Genomic DNA, 18,100 nt, shown 5'->3' with positions numbered 1-18,100 from the left:
GAGATGCTGATGCCTTCTTGCACATTGCAGTTATGTGCTCAGTCCAATTTAGATTTTCGCCTGTTATCACTCCTAGACTCTTTGCTGAAAGAGAGAAGTTGATATTTGTCCCATTTAGGGTTAAAGACGGTAGGGATTCCCGATTTTCGGGCAATGACTCTAGAATGACTAACCAGTACCGCTTGACTTTAGGATGAGTTCTATATCCTGCGCCCATTTTGATAGTGCACACAGGTCGATATTGAGAGCTATGTTCAGGTTTATTCTTTTTGCACTTAGATACAGTTGGAGATCATCAGCGTGCATGTGGTATTTACAGTAGGGCACTGCTTAGAGTGTCTCGTGGCGTCTTCCCAAGCGAACGATTGCGTGTGGGTCGTGGGTCTCACAAACTGTTGACTAATATCTTAATTATCATCAGAAAAAGGCAAACTCACAATCAAAAGTAACTGACACGGCCGCGGCAATGTTGACAATAGTAATTATTACATCGGACGTGAATGTGCTGATTGAGAATCAATTCATATTATAACATTTTATTAGGCACTATCGCATTAAAGTGCTGTGGTGATACTGTGCTCCGGCAGGAACTGCAGACAGCTGGCATCCCTGAAATTTACGTGAAGTATTCATTACTGAAATCAAGTTCCTCGCTGTCCCACAACTTTCAGTTAACAGTACTCTGACATCTCAACGAATCAAGGCGTCCACGACCTGGCACTATCAACTGCTGCGAACAGGACATCACCTGTAGGAGACGCCTGGTAGGAGGCCTCTAAAGACACTCTTGGCGAGGTCTGACGGATTTGCACATCTCCAAACACAACTCTAGCGTGTACAGTCGGTTTAGTACAAATACACGCTGCACCCCTTTTTAACATAAGGGAAGTGTTACAGACTCCATCCTTGTAGATCCTGAATTGAATCTAGATAGGGCTGGGGTGAATGATGATTCTAGTCCTTATAGGATGGCCGCAGGTCCAGTCGTACTGTTACCAAATGAGTACAGCGGGTGTTTCTCGGGGGTTAAAAGGCGGCAGGCGGCAATACGATGGGAGCACCAACCTCCCCTTCCTAGTGGTGTGTAGAGATAGGTCGTACTCTACCTACAGTTAGGTCAACAGTCCGGTCACAGGCTTGAGACACAGATTTTTAACAGTTACTTTTCTTTCCTGCTGCAGATAGAGATTAACTTTCCTGCAGAAGAGGTCCCTTATTCAACCATCCTTCAGAAAATACACTTAAAGACTCCTTCACTGATTTACATTTTTATAGGTTAATGCTTATTTTTCGCTCTTGCACACAAAGTTCATTTAGAGATTATCAGAAAGTGGTCAGAATATATGTCACTGCCACGGACGTTTCTCACGTCATGCAATTGTTTACTAATTTTGTTCAAAAATGGTTCAAATGGCTCTGAGCACTATGGGACTTAACAGCTGAGGTCATCAGTCCCCTAGAACTTAGAACTACTTAAACCTGACTAACCTAAGGACATCACACACATCCATGCCCGAGGCAGGATTCGAACCTGCGACCGTAGCGGTAGCACCGTTTCTGACTGTAGCGCTTAGGACCGCTCGGTCACTACGGGCGGCTACTAATTTTGTTGATCTTTGAAACATAATCTACTATTAATCAGTGATTCTTTGGCTTCTCCCGGGTTATCTGTTGACGATACATTCCACGAGTGTGTTGTCCCTTCTCTGACACCAACGGGCACAATATTTCGGCGAACAGCCCTGTAGACATTATCAGGCGCAATGATATTGGCGACAAGGTTGTTCGCCGAAATATTATGCTCGCTAGTCTCCGGGAATCGGCGGTACACCCGTGGAGTGTTCCGTTATTGATCTGCTGCCTCTAGGACACCATGTTAATTTATGGATATCGTTGTTTACAAAGATTATGGTGGTATCTTTCGTTAATTACACGTAGCAAATCAAATTAAAATTTTTCCGTTTCATGTTTCTCCGTACGTTTGCTTCTTCTGGAGCATAAACTCCTATGATGACCCGGTGGCCTCAGTGTAAATCGCGCAGTTATAATTCATTTATATACGTATAACAGTCTGTTTCCGAGATCTATCTCTTATTCGTCACTTTACATACACCACGGCAGTTTCTCCTTTTTCTTTTTAGTACGTTGCAAACGATCGTGTCTCTCATACCTTTTATGTTTTTGCCTGTTTCTGTTAATCCATGGATTTGTAATCTTTTATCTTTACATTGTTTATATGGTTATGTCTCTTCTGTACATAGGCCTCTTACATTTTATGTCGCTAAAAGAAGTTTTCTTTTAAACCACGGCTCTTATCTTTGACACGCTCAGGTCGTCACCTTTGCAGCCTAATTGGCTGAACAGTTCGAGGATTTTCAGTTATTACAGTAACATGTACTTTTTACAGAAAACACACAGTAAAATTACGGCGAATTTTAAATGAAGAATTAAATAAGAGTAAGCTATGTCCAATATTGATGCCCTATGTCAGTAATACTGATTAAATGAAAATGTAGATACAGATTTATCATTAATACTTAGGTTATCTTATAACGAATCCAGTCGATTTCTACACAGATTACATATTGTGGCTTACCGCAGGGGGCTCCCATCTTGGGAGTATGTGGGTGGCAACCACACGGGCCCTTAGCTAAGCCTGGCATTACTTCCACTTACTTGTGTCAGGCTTCTCCTGTTTCCTTTCCTATCCGGCCCCCCTCGACCAACTCTTGGTTTCTTTGACCTCAATGGTATTAGGTTTCCGAGGCCCGAGGGTGTCTTTCACTTTCCTCTCTAGTATCTATTATCTACCCTTCAACCCAACGGTGAAGCGAGCGGAAGAAGAATCTTATATCGCAGGTTCTCAACGATCGTGGAGGCGGAAGAGGTCATGCCAGACGAACTGGCTGTAAAGGCGCCGCTCAGCCATCATTGAGCTCGCGGCAGTTCGTTGCAGTTCTGGTACCTGAAGTCACATGTCACATACATATGTGCCGTGATGAATTGTTCCAGAATCATAGTGTGTGGGTCACTTCCTCGCAAGCTGTAACCCACCTTAAACAAATTCAGGCAAATGGCAGTTTCTCCTGTCATTTTCTCTAAAGACCAATGGCGATGGGATAAGGACGATGGTAGCAGGCTCTGAGTGAGGCTGGAAGCTACTAGTCTGGACCTGCACATTGGCGGCAGGTGTGTGATGGTCGCCTTCCTGAGAACCCGTGTGACTACTCGGGAATCCGGTCCTGCATCTGCGCCTGGGCAGGCCTATTTAGGATGACCGCTGCCCACACTGATTGGGGAAGGCCCTAGAAAATGTGGGCTAAACATCGGAAGTCACACTTGAACCGGGCTGGGAATCCGCACCCAGTAGGTCACTCCTTATACTGCGGACGTAAACAAAGGAAGAATGAAATGATTATGACAATAGGGACATGGAATGTCAGGACCCTCCTGGACGTGAACAATTACAGGCCAGAGAGAAGAACCGCTCTTATCACCCAAGAACTAGCCCGGCTAGATATAGACGTAGCTGCCTCGAGTGAGACAAGACTCTCAGGTGAGGGGCACATTAGTGAGGTACGTTCAGGGTACACCATCTTCTGCAAGGGAAAGGATGCAGGAGAACCACGCACCCATGGTGCAGGATTTGCCGTAAAAACGAAAATAGTGAAAGATCTTCGACTTACACTTGTCTAAATTAATGAAAGACTGATACCTCTGAGAGTACCCATTGGTTCAGACAGATTCATCACCTTCGTCACTGCATATGCTCCTACTTTAGACAATGATGAAGACACAAAGAATCAGTTCTACCACCAACTGAACAGTACTCTCTGTAAAATACCCATTCAAGATAAATTAATTTTACTTGGTGATTTCAATGCTAAAGTGGGAAGGGCTACCGTTTTTGGAGAGACGTCATGAGTAAACAAGGGGTGGGAAACTGCAATGCAAATGGGTTGTTACTTCTTGGTCTATGTGCTGAGCACGAGTTTTTCATCTCCAATACCCAATTACGTTTGCATAACCGCTATAAGACCACATGGATGCACCCACGCTCCAAACATTGGCATCTTATAGACTACGTTATTACGCGACAGCGTGACAAGGAAAACATTCTCATCACAAAAGCAGCACTAAACATCGATGAGTGCTGGACTGACCGTAGACTTTTAGTCAGCCGTTTGAGAGTACCAAAGTATCGCAAGCCACGATCCCACTTTTCAAACACATCACGCAGAAAATTTAACATAAGCAACCTGAACAACAAAAACGTTTGCTCACACTTCCAAGACATACTGTCTGAACAACTTAACAAAGCTCCAGCAACCACAGATGACGTCGAACAAGAATGGACCACATTAAAGAACATCATCAAAGAAACTGCTGAGAATGTTGTTGGTTTTAGTGCACGGAAAAGAAGTGACTAGTTTGATGACAACCGTGGAGAAATCCAAGCCATAATCAATGCAAAGCGGGCGCTTACCTATCCCTTGTTCAAGATCCGTCCTGCGCAGAAAAGAAAGCACACTTTCAAGAACTCAAGCAGAAATGTCAAAGTGAAATACGAGTAATCAAGAACAAATGGTGGCAACAGAAAGCCACCGAACTCCAAAACCTTTCCGATGCAAGGAACCTGCGTGGCTTCTACGCTGGTATTAAAGAGCTGTATGGACCTATCCGCTCCTCATCAGGAACACTGAAAGCTGCTGACAACTCCACCATTCTTACTGAAAGTCAGGACATCTTAAATCGTTGGAAAGATCACTTCAGCTCACTGTTAAACCGCCCTTCTACTGCTGCTGGAGATTTTCTCAAAAATGTCCCACAGTACCCTCCAAAACCCTGGATGGCTGATCCTCCAACTTTTCAAGACTTTTGCAAGGCACTCAAGAGTGTGAAACCTGGGAAGGCTCCTGGACCTGACAGCATCCCGATGGAGCTTATTGAGGATGGCGGCTTGCCTCTAAAAACTAGACTCTTCCCACTCATTCTATTAATGTGGAAAACCTGCAAGGTACCAGCTGACTTGAAGAACTCCACAATTGTCACCATCTTCAAGAAGGGCGACAGAAGCGTCTGTGGTAACTACCGGGGAATATCTCTACTCTCTGTCACTGGCAAAATTTTTGCAAGAATCCTTTTAAATCGCCTCCAGACACTTTCAGAGACTATACTACCTGAGTCTCAATACGGGTTTCGACCTTCAAGAGGGACAATTGACATGATTTTCTGTGCACGACAACTACAGGAGAAGTGCAGAGAACAGCAAAAGCCTTTACTACTTGCTTTCTACGATCTAGAAAAGGCCTTTGATACAGTTCCCAGAGAAGCCATGTGGATGGTCTTAAAACGCTTCAGCTGCCCTGAACATTTTGTTGACCTGATTGGAGCTCTCCACGATGATATGACTGGACAGGTCCTCTGCCAGAATGAAACGACTGGTGAATTCCCAATAACAAGTGGGCTTAAACAAGGATGCGTTCTTGCAGCAACATTATTTGCATTGTATCTGGCAGCTATGCTTTACGAGACAACCGTAAACAATGCAGGAATAGAACTAAAGTACAGGTTTGATGGAGGATTATTCAACCAGTCCAGACTCCATTCAAAAAGGTGCACCAGTACCACTCGTGTGACAGAGCTGCAGTATGCTGATGACAATGCTTCTCGAGCTCATTCACCTGCAGATTTGCAGCTGTCAGTTGATTCCTTCAGCAGGGCGTAGGAACGATTTGGTCTCTCCATCAATATTCCAAAGACAAAGGTGATGGCGCAACCAACTCCTGGCTCCTCCGTTCCTGACTTCAGCATATCTATTTATGATACACCCTTGGAACAAGTGGACCATTTCCTCTACCTGGGAAGCATACTGTCATCTAACTGCTCATCTGGAAAAGATGTGGAGAATAGATTACGTGCTGCCCATGTAGCATTTGGACGTCTTACAAAGCGTGTCTTTCTGAATAAAGACCTAACACTGTACACCAAACTGATGGTGTACAAAGCTGTAGTCATTTCCACCCTGCTATATGGTTGCGAAACCTGGACGTTATATCGCTGTGATCTGAAGAAACTAGAACGCTTCAACCAACAGAAGCTAAGATATATCATGAACCTGAAATGGGATGACTTCATATCCAACACGGCTGTTCTTGAGAAAGCAAAAATGTATAGCATGGAAGCTCTTATCATTGGGCATCAACTCAGATGGGTCGGACATGTCCAGCGGATGAAAAATGACAGGCTTCCACGCCAAATGCTGTACAGTGAAGTGAGCACAGGTAAAAGGCCACGAGGTGCCCCTCTCAAACGTTATAAGGATCAGTACAAGAAAAATCATAAAAACTTGAACATCGATCCGAGTAACTGGTCCACAATAGCAGAAGACCGAAGTCGGTGGCGCTCAGTTACCTCAAATGCTCTTCAAAACTTTGAGCTGTAACGTCGAAGAATGGAGAATGACAAACGCCGGAGACGTAAACTCCTCCAGGCTCAGCCACGTCCTCCACCTTCCATCAGCTGTAATGTCTGGCCGCCTGTTCCACGCTAGGATTGGATTGCTATGCCATCAACGACACTTCCACGCCTGAACCGTGACAAAGGAAATCTCAGGAGAGAAATGAAAACTCGGATATGAGTATCAGCCGACGACATATTGTGGCTGAGATATGGTCCTCCACTTCAACGGTAGAACATCTATCAGATCAGCAAGTAGTGTAAAAAAAGTTATTGTAGAAAATTTTAGAGTTCTTAGAGAAGGTAAACAGAATCTTGGCAGGCTGCCTCAAACCAGTCAGAAAAATGAGGAATTACAAAAGAGCAGTGGTAAGAGGCTTCTGATATCCTTATGAGATTACGACTCAAATCACGTCTGTCCCAAGTTTCAGTTCAACCTGTAGGAGAATACGCCTATAACGTGCTTTGTTGGTTGGCCACCTCCTCACGATTCTAGGACAATCATCAAGCATCAGACAAATCCTCCACTCGTCGCTGAAAAGAACCCAACGCCGTTGATCTATGTACCACTCCAGGTTTTTCCCTGCCTACCTTATTAGCACACCACTCTGCTTGCGGCGTTTGTGCTGTTGTTCGTAATGGACACCTTGACACCAAATAGATCGTGTGGAGAAAGTTGCATACAATCTAGATCATCACAGCACTCCCAGTTACTATGAAAAATGGCAACCTGCAGTTCTGTTTCATTGTCCTCTGGTTGCCTGTGTTTAAGGAGACCAAACAGTTAAGGCCATCAGTCTCCTATTCACCCTACATCCGCCCGCCCCCCCTCCCCCCCCCCCCCCCACCACCACCCACCACCTCACTCCGAAGAACTGGAGCCGTGTAGCCAATTTGTCTGCGTGTAGAGAAGTGGTGGCCAGTTAGCATGTGCTAATGTGCTACAGTACTCTGTAAATATCGCACTAAAATTGCGCCATTTGTCTTCGAATGAGACCCAGACATTGCACTAAAATAAGCCATTTCTGTCTTCGAATGCGGAAATCGCACTAAAACAGCGCCATTTCTCTTCGAAAGAATGCTGGTATGCAAATAAAGCAGACGAAAACATGTTCTGTAGCGCTCTTTCCGCAATAAATAGAAATCAGAGGCGGGTGCTAATGGTTCAAATGTCTCTGAGCACTACGGGACTTAACATCTGAGGTCATCAGTCCCCTAGAACTCAGAACTACTTACACCTAACTAACCTTAGGACATCACACACATCCATGCCCGAGGCAGGATTCGAACCTGCGACCGTAGCGGTCGCGCGGTTCCAGATTGAAGCGCCTAGAACCGCTCGGCTACACCGGCCGGCAGAGGCGGGTGCTGAAATGTAGGTCACCCACCATGCGATCAACTCAGAAAAGGGATGCAGCTGTCTCTTTTCAACTGCACATTCCCTGATGTGACGTCATCCCATCTGGCATATGTGCTATGTTGCTCACAGCACCAGGTCAGTACTCAAGTGCATGTAACATATTGTGCAACCGTATAGTATGAGAGATTCTTGAGGATGTGTTGTAACTGCACCATGGCCGAGTGGTGATGCGCGCTAACTGGCAATTCACTGGCTTCGTTTCGATTCTCGCTGCTACCATCATTTTTATTCTTTTATTCTTTCGTTTTACTTTATTCCTCACAACCTTTTTTTTTTTTTTTTTTTTTTTTTTTTTTTTTTTTTTTTTTTTTTTTTTTTTTTTTTTTTGGGGTAATCAGTCTTCCGACTGGTTTGATGCGGCCAGCCACGAATTCGTCTACTATGCCAACCTCTTCATCTCACAGTAGAACTTGCAACCTACGTCCTGAATTATTTGCTGGATCTATGCCAATCTCTGTCTTCCTCTACAGTTTTTGCCCTCTACAGCTGCCTCTAGTTTCCGTGGAAGTCATTCCCTCATGTCTTAGCAGGTGTTCTATCATCTTGTCCTTTCTCCTTATCATTGTTTTCCACACATTCCTTTCCTCTCCGATTCTGCGCAGAACCTCTTCATTCCTTACCTTATCAGTCTACATAATTTTCAACATTCGTTTGTAGCAGCATATCTCAAATGCTTCGATTCTCTTCTGTTCCGGTTTTCCCACAGTCCATGTTTCACTACCATACAATGCTGTACTCCAGACGTACGTTCTCAGAAATGTGTTCCCCAAACTAAAGCCAATGTTTGGTACTAGTAGACTTCTCTTGCCAGGAATGCCCTTCCTGCCGTTGCTAGTCTCCTTTTGATGTCCTCCTCGCTCCGTCCGTCATTAGTTACTTTACTGCCTAGGTAGCCGAATTCCTTAACTTCATCCACTTCGTGACCATAAGTCCTGATGTTAAGTTTCTCGCTGTTCTCACTTCTGCCACTTCTCGTTACTTTCGTCTTTCTTAGATTTACTCTCAGTTCATATTATGTACTCATTAGATTGTTCATTCCATTCTGCAGATCATGTAATTCTTCTTCACTTTCACTCAGAATAGCAATGCCATCAGCGAATTTTATCATTGATATCCTTTCACCTTGAATTTTAATCCAACTCCTGAACCTTCCTTTTATTTCCATCACTGCTTCTTCGATGCACAGACTGATCGGTAGGGGCGAAAGACTACAGCCCTATCTTACACCCTTTTTAACCCGAACACTTCGTTCTTGGTCACCCATTCTTGTTATTTCCTCTTGGCTCTTGTACGTATTGTATATTACCCGTCTGTCACTATCACTTACCCCTGTTTTTCTCAGAATCTCAAACATCTTGCACCATTTGACATTGTCTAACGCTCTTTTCAGGTCAAAAAATCCTATAAACGTGTCTTGATTTTTCTTTAGTCTTACTTCCATTATCAACCGCAACGTCAGAATTGCCTCTGTCGTGCCTTTACCTTTCCTAATGCCAAACTGATCGTCATCTATTACATCCTCAATTTTCTTTTCATCAAATATTAAATGATTAATTGCACAGTTTAAATATACTGAAACAGTTCGAATTTTTTTTGGGTCGTCTGTCTTCCGACTGGTTTGATGCGGCCCGCCACAAATTCGCTTCATCTCACAGTAGCACTTGCAACCTACGTACTCAATTATTTGCTGGACGTATTCCGATCTCTGTCTTCCTCTACAGTTTTTTTCCTCTACAACTCCTTCTAGCACCATGGAAGTCATTGCCTTATGTCTTAACAGATGTCCTCTCATCCTGTGCCTTCTCCTTATCAGTGTTTTCAACATATTCCTTCCCCCTCCGATTCTGTGCAGAGCTTCCTCATTCCTTACTTTACCAGTCCACCTAATTTTCGACATTCGTCTGTAACACCACATGTAAAATGTTTTGATTCTCTTCTGTTGTGGTTCAATTTACACACTTAAAATTAATAAATTGAATTAAACTACGATTAATACCCTTGTAAGTCAAAAGGCTATAGACCACCAAATAGTATCACATTCGTAAAATTTTAGACTATCTGCCACTGGTATAGAGTAAATTATGCATGCATATATGAGAAAGTGTATGAAACGTTTGCATAGTGTGTATCTGAGGCAGAACCTGGTAATCAGTTCAGTATAGGCTACACCTAGAGGAATGCGGGAAACCGCAAAAAAAAAGAAGAATCGCTTCTAGGCTGGCCTGCACACCGACCCCTCGACCCCTAGTCTTGAATCCACGAGGAGGATTCGATCTGGACCCGGAACACCCTGCCCCCTCCCAGAAGCGGTTGCTTTAACATGCGCAGCTACTCTTTTTTTTATAAAAAAAGATAATTTGTTGTTCGTTATTGGTCATTGTATTTGTTCGGGGTGGACGTCCCATGACGCTTGTTCAATTTCATCGTTCATCCATTCACTCAGTTGTTACAGAGGGCAGCTAACCCTCTGACCGAACACGCTGAGCTACCGTGCCGGTGCTGTGACTACCTCTGAGATCTAATTTGTATGCAGCGGCCATAAGCTGTTGTTAATCGTGGTAGACTACTAGGAGGCTTATCTTAAATGTTTTGATAGCGGCTGAATGTTCGAACTGCGTCTCTGTAGTGTACGTTAGTTCGGTGGTCAGCTCCTGTCGTAAAATCACAATACGCACTTGGTTTCAGCTCGAAATGGCTCTTCAGGAACCGTCAACAAGCTGGATAGTATTCACATGCCACACTGTCGCACGATTAGACACCGGGTGTTCTAATGCAGGTCTGCACCGATTTCCTGTGATGCACCTGCCTAATACCGTGTAGGGCCGCCGCGAGCACACAGAAGTGTCGCAACACGACGTGTCATGGAGTAGTGCTGCAGACCTGTCCATAAATCCATAAGAGTACGACGGTTCAAATGGTTCAAATGGCTCTGAGCACTATGGGACTCAACATCTTAGGTCATAAGTCCCCTAGAACTTAGAACTACTTAAACCAAACTAACCTAAGGACATCACACACACCCATGTCCGAGGCAGGATTCGAACCTGCGACCGTAGCAGTCCCGCGGTTCCAGACTGCAGCGCCAGAACCGCTAGACCACCGCGGCCGGCAAGAGTACGACGGGGTGGAGACCTTTTCTGAGCAGCACGTTGCAAGGCATCCCAGATATGCTCATCTCTGAAGAGTTTGGTGGGCACCAGCAGTGTTCAAACTCAGAAGAGTGTTACTGGAGCCACTCTGTAGCAATTCTGGCCGTGTGTGGCGTCGCATTGTCCTGATGGAAGTGACAAAGGCCATCGGAATGCACAACGGACATGAATGGATGCAGGTGATCAAACAGGATGCTTACGTACGTGTCACCTGTCAGAGTCGTACCTACACGTATCAGGGATCCCAAATCACTCCAAGTGCACACGCCCCTCACCACTACAGACCCCCCGCCAGCTCGAACAGTCCCCTGCTGACGTGCAGGGTCCATGGATTCATCAGAATGTCTCCTTGTCCGTACACGTCCATCCGCTCGATACAATTTGAAACGAGACTCGTCCGACCAGGCAACATGTTTCCGGTCATCAACAGTTCAATTTCGGTGTTGACGGGCAGAGGCGAGGCGTAAAGCTTTTCGTCGTGCGGTCATCAAGGGTACATCACCCCGGTTCCCAGAACTCCTGAATTTTTTGTGGTAAGGTCTTATGGGACCAAACTGCTGAGATCATCGGTCACTAAGCGTAAACACTACTTAATCTAACTTAAACTAACTTACGCTAAGGACAACACATACATCCATGCCCGAGGGAGGACTCGAATCTCCCACGGGGGGAGCCGCCGTGACCGTGACAAGACGCCCAAGACCGCGCGGCTACCCCACGTGGCAGAACTCCTGAAGATAGACGTTGACTGTGGACATTGTATCACAGACACAGTCCGTTAGACTGTTCAGAGATTTTAGTAAGCCCGCCAAAAGATGTAAACAACCATGCATGAGCAGCGCCTATTAGACGGAGGGGGTTCGACAGCCGATCAGTTCCAGACATTCCACCAGGAAGGAGATACACGGCTCGTGTTGTCTGTAGTTCAACTATGCCTAGACGGTCAGTACCGTGGTTCGAATGCGTCCGCATTGTTACTTTGTCCCAGGAAGGGCTCTCAGTAAGGAAAGTGTCCAGGCGCGAACCAAAGCGACGTTGTTCGGACGTGGACGAGATACAGAGAGACAGGAACTGTCGATGACATACCTCGCTCAGGCCTCCCCAGGACTACTGCTGCAGTGGATGACCGCTACCTACGTATTAGGGCTTGGAGGAACCCTTACAGCAACGCCACCATGCTGAATAATGCTTTTCGTGCAGCCACAAGATGTCTTGTTACGACTCAAACTGTGCGCTATAGGCTTTACAACCACGACACCATGCAGCGCGGTACAGATGGGCCCATCAACATGTCGAATGGACCGCTCAGGATTGGCATCACGTTCTCTTCACCAATGATTGTCGCATATGCCTTCAACCAGACAATCGTCGGAGACGTGTTTGGATGCAACCCGATCAGGCTGAACGCCTTAGACACACTGTCCAACGAGTGCAGCAAGGTGGGGGTTCCCTGCTGTTTTGGGGTGGTATTATGTGGGGCCGACTTACGCCGCTGGTGGTCACGGAAGGTGCCGTAACGGCCGACAGTGCAACCATATCCGTAGCATATTGGTGAGGCATTCGTCTTCATGGACGACAATTCGTGCCCCCATCGTGCACACCTTGAGAATGACTTCCTTCAGGATAACGACATCGCTCGACTAGAGTGGCAGCCTGTTCTCCAGACATGAACCCTAACAAACACTGCTGGGATAGACTGAAAAGGGCTGTTTATGGACGGCGTGACCCACCAACCACTCTGAGTGATCTACGCCGAATCGCCGTTGAGGAATGGGACAATCTGGACAAACAGTGCCTTGATGGACTTGTGGATAGTATGCCACGCCGAATACAGGCGCGCATCAATGCAAGAATGCGTGCTACTGGCTATTAGAGGTGCCGGTGTGTACAGCAATCTGGACCACCACCTCTGAAGGTCTCGATGTATGGTTGTACAACATCAATGCGTGGTTTTCATGAGCAATAAAAAAGGGCGGAAACGATGTTTATGTTTATCTCTATTCCAATTTTCTGTACAGGTTGGGGAACTCTCGGAACCGAGGTGATGCAAAACTTTTTTTGATGTGTGTAGTTGATACAGACATGTCGGTCGCTTTGGCTCAATTAATACAATACCATACTAGCAATGGTAGTAGTAGATTCAATATATCCAAACAGTAGACCCTATAACGAATTCGGATTGCAAAAGGTTCCCAACTAAATGTAGGACTCTCAGCCAGTAGTACCATATCGACGACACGCCCTTTTTGCACCCTTCTTTTAACAAACGTCGATTTTTGCTGCAGTCATGCCTTGGTGTGATACCGATGCAGATGCAAAGTTAAACTCCAACCATCCTTCCTATAAACAGCCTGTGGTCTAATGTCCGGGCTGCATTTTTCCACGCTCCTTCACATTTATTACAAATGATTAAATGTTGTATATAGGCCATATAATATTTTCAGCAGATTTATATCCACTGCGGGCAGAGTCGCAGCTTTGGATGCACACTGGTTCCCTAGCAGGTTTACTGCTTAACGACTGTACTGTTTGGCTTGTAGGTTAGCAACTGCGCTGGGTAGTAGAAACTACTTCCCTGAACGATCATTCGGCGGGAAGCCGATTACACGCGAAGTGATTCAGCTCTACTTCTCACTCAGTTAGTTTCCAAAAAGTGATGCTTCAACGAAGTTTTGACTATGTGGCGACAGCATAGTATTGAGAGGTTTTCCGTATCACTGTAAACAAAATATGAATTACAGTGCACTAACAAATAATGAACGAAAATGTGAGCTTCGGCGCTTTAGCAGGAGAGTAGTCCCTCCACAGTCTATCACAGCGGCCAGACTACAAGACTATTCAATTCACACAGTTTCTCACAATAGGTATGCTCGTAGCGCCATTTGTTGTCCGTGCCTGACTTCTCTTTATGACGTGAGGCATCAGCTATTGTATCTTCGTTAAACTGAGACGTGAAGCTTCGGAATAAATTAAGCGGCTCACCGAATTGGAAATGCTACAATAAACAAGGCAAGAGGTTGGTGTAAAACGTTTTATGAGGCGTTTATCGCCGGCCGGTGTAGCCGAGCGGTTCTAGGCGCTTCAGTCTGGAACCGCGCGACCACTACGGTCGCAGGTTTGAATTCTGCCTCGGGCATGGATGTGTGTGATGTCCTCAGGTTAGTTAGGTTTAAGTAGTTCTAAGTTCTAGGGGACTGATGGCCTCAGCTGTTAAGTCCCATAGTGCTCAGAGCCATTTGAACCATTTGAGGCGTTCGTCTCGCGTAATGACTATGAAGGTGAAATGAAAACAAAAACTGGGCCTGTACAGAGGATGTACTAATCTGTTAGTATTGACGGTGAAGATTGAGGAGCAGAAAGTCGTGGCCTGTATAAGCAAACATTGGCAGAGGAAGGATTTTTAAGATTTTTGTTATGTGATATGGAGAAAACTATCTGTGTAAAACTGTTTGTTGGGAGACTTTTGTGCTCTATAAGGAACAGTCAAATTAATACGAGACTTATGGAAAAAAGTAAGTAAACTATCTATTATTTCCAAAGTAATCGCCACAACTGTCAGTACACTTGTCCCGCTTCCTGAGACAATACGGTCAATGCCTTCACGGAAAAATGTTAGCAGTTGCCGACGCGACCATGATTGTACCCAGGCGTGCACTTCTTCGTCCGAAGCAAATTGACGGCCACGAATGTCTTTCTTCAGGGCTCCAGAGGTAGTAAAATCGCATTGGGAGAGATCGGTACAGTATGGAGGGTGTTGGCGAGCCCATATGTTGCCAAGTTTGTCTCGATTACGCTGTAGAAGTTTCGCTTGGAAGCCGCTACATGTCCTCCACAGTCTCGATCTCTCCCCAAGCGATTTCCATGTGTTTTGAACACTGTAGAAAGACATTCGTGGCCACTGAATTGCTTCGGACGTAGATGTGCTCGACTGCGTACAATCACGGTTCCCTAGGCAACCGCAAACATTTTTCCATAAAGGACTGATCGTCTTGTCTCACAGTGGGATAAATGCATTAACAGTTATGGCGATTAGTTTTGAAATACACTCCTGGAAATTGAAATAAGAACACCGTGAATTCATTGTCCCAGGAAGGGGAAACTTTATTGACACATTCCTGGGGTCAGATACATCACATGATCACACTGACAGAACCACAGGCACATAGACACAGGCAACAGAGCATGCACAATGTCGGCACTAGTACAGTGTATATCCACCTTTCGCAGCAATGCAGGCTGCTATTCTCCCATGGAGACGATCGTAGAGATGGTGGATGTAGTCCTGTGGAACGGCTTGCCATGCCATTTCCACCTGGCGCCTCAGTTGGACCAGCGTTCGTGCTGGACGTGCAGACCGCGTGAGACGACGCTTCATCCAGTCCCAAACATGCTCAATGGGGGACAGTTCCGGAGATCTTGCTGGACAGGGTAGTTGACTTACACCTTCTAGAGCACGTTGGGTGGCACGGGATACATGCGGACGTGCATTGTCCTGTTGGAACAGCAAGTTCCCTTGCCGGTCTAGGAATGGTAGAACGATGGGTTCGATGACGGTTTGGATGTACCGTGCACTATTCAGTGTCCCCTCGACGATCACCAGTGGTGTACGGCCAGTGTAGGAGATCGCTCCCCACACCATGATGCCGGGTGTTGGCCCTGTGTGCCTCGGACGTATGCAGTCCTGATTGTGGCGCTCACCTGCACGGCGCCAAACACGCATACGACCATCATTGGCACCAAGGCAGAAGCGACTCTCATCGCTGAAGACGACACGTCTCCATTCGTCCCTCCATTCACGCCTGTCGCGACACCACTGGAGGCGGGCTGCACGATGTTGGGGCGTGAGCGGAAGACGGCCTAACGGTGTGCGGGACCGTAGCCCAGCTTCATGGAGACGGTTGCGAATGGTCCTCGCCGATACCCCAGGAGCAACAGTGTCCCTAATTTGCTGGGAAGTGGCGGTGCGGTCCCCTACGGCACTGCGTAGGATCCTACGGTCTTGGCGTGCATCCGTGCGTCGCTGCGGTCCGGTCCCAGGTCGACGGGCACGTGCACCTTCCGCCGACCACTGGCGACAACATCGATGTACTGTGGAGACCTCACGCCCCACGTGTTGAGCAATTCGGCGGTACGTCCACCCGGCCTCCCGCATGCCCACTATACGCCCTCGCTCAAAGTCCGTCAACTGCACATACGGTTCACGTCCACGCTGTCGCGGCATGCTACCAGTGTTAAAGACTGCGATGGAGCTCCGTATGCCACGGCAAACTGGCTGACACTGACGGCGGCGGTGCACAAATGCTGCGCAGCTAGCGCCATTCGACGGCCAACACCGCGGTTCCTGGTGTGTCCGCTGTGCCGTGCGTGTGATCATTGCTTGTACAGCCCTCTCGCAGTGTCCGGAGCAAGTATGGTGGGTCTGACACACCGGTGTCAATGTGTTCTTTTTTCCATTTCCAGGAGTGTAGTTTACTTACTTTTTTCCCATCTGTTTCGCTTTTATTTTACTGCCACTTATATTGTGTCTGCTGATCGAGAACCACTCATTTGCTTGCGATTTAATGACTTCGGTCATAAAGGTAGCATACAGTACAGCAGGTTGCAAAAAGTGAAAATTTATTTTATTGGTTACGTAAGTTTCCTTTCTGATACCAATAATCTTTGATTGCAGAGACACTGAGGAAGTACCCTGTAGTGCCAGTCCTGAACCGTAAAGCTTGTGTGGACTACAAGATACCAGACAGCGACGTCACGATTCAGAAGGGCACACCGGTGATGATATCCGTGTACGGGTTGCACCGCGACCCTGTGTTCTTTCCAGACCCTGAGCGCTTCGACCCTGAGAGGTTCTCGAAGAAGTTGAAGATACACCCGTGGGCCTACCTTCCTTTTGGGGACGGCCCGAGGAACTGCATAGGTCAGTACGTATTGTGTTTTCGTGACCTGGAATCTCGTTCACTAATTCTGTGTAATTCATCAGATTATCTTCAAAAAGAGTTCTGTGTTCACTTTCCTTATAATCAGGGACTTCAGAAAGTAATACACATACTGTCCCCCAACACTAATGGTAGAGAGCACCAGCCTCGGTCAAGAAGCAAGATAACCAAAGTCCCTTGATCACAGTTAAATCGTGTTTAAAATGCCTCTGAGATGCATCAAAGTTAATTGACAGTCAACAAACCATCGTCAGCCAACCGTTCATTTGCCCGTGGTTAACACCGTTTGTTGCAATGGAAGACACCCTGAAGATGCAAAGATATGAATTTTGAAACGGCCACCTATAAACATAAGTTTTCTAGTCAATCGCTGGTGAGTGGCGTCTCACATGCTCTCACTTTTGACAACAAGGAGAAATGTGCTTATACTTCGCTACCAGTTCGTTAGTTTATATTTAGTGAAATGGAAAACGAAAGAAGAACACCAAAGTTTTCGAAGTACGAGATGAAAGTACTTCTCGAATTGGTTGGTTCGAATGCATTAGTTCTTGATAACAAAAGAACTGACGTCTGTACTACAAAAGAAGAAATCTACAGAGTCCAGCTTCGGTCATTATCTCTTTCGTTCTTTTGCCGTTCAGTTCGAATAAGTATGTCATTTAAATATAAAATTCATTAAGTATATGCTAATTAACACAGCTAATAGTGATTTTTATGAAAAATATACGTCTTCTTATTTCTAACTTGACACGACACAGAAAAATACAATTTTCATTGTAAACAAAACATCTTGTGCAGTTAAGAGTTACTAATTAATATTTTCTATCTTTTTGTATTTTAGGCTTCACTTGAATGCTCAAAGAACAAGCCTCTTTGTTTAAAAATTTGAACCTGTCTGGAATCGAACCCTGGTCCTCCATGCAACGCGCAAGCATAATACCGCGGAGCTACACCGCTTGTCGCGAAAAGTAAGAGTAGAAGTCAATTTCACTCGACAGTTTTTGATTAGTTGCATCGAATTGCTTCTGCGAGAGGTACATTCGAGTTTTGAACTTCTCGTACCATAAATATAAAAAAATTACAAAAATCCGATTGTCATATTGTCCGCTTGTTACAGAAAAACAGGCAGTATGATC

At 45.8% G+C, this 18,100-nt stretch overlaps 1 protein-coding gene across 1 annotated transcript in view; it reads left to right on the top strand.

Moving 5' to 3' along the window:
• LOC126191269 (cytochrome P450 6k1-like) overlaps positions 1–18,100 on the top strand; it is a 97,617-nt gene that overhangs the window by 65,104 nt on the left and 14,413 nt on the right. The window contains exon 7 of the mRNA XM_049932077.1: positions 16,700–16,945. Coding sequence (XP_049788034.1) covers positions 16,700–16,945 — 246 coding nt within the window. The remainder of the gene's footprint in view (positions 1–16,699; positions 16,946–18,100) is intronic.

Source organism: Schistocerca cancellata, chromosome 6 (genome assembly GCF_023864275.1).
Source record: "Schistocerca cancellata isolate TAMUIC-IGC-003103 chromosome 6, iqSchCanc2.1, whole genome shotgun sequence".
Classification (NCBI taxonomy): Eukaryota; Metazoa; Arthropoda; class Insecta; order Orthoptera; family Acrididae; genus Schistocerca; species Schistocerca cancellata.
This window is presented reverse-complemented; position numbering and strand designations above follow the sequence as displayed.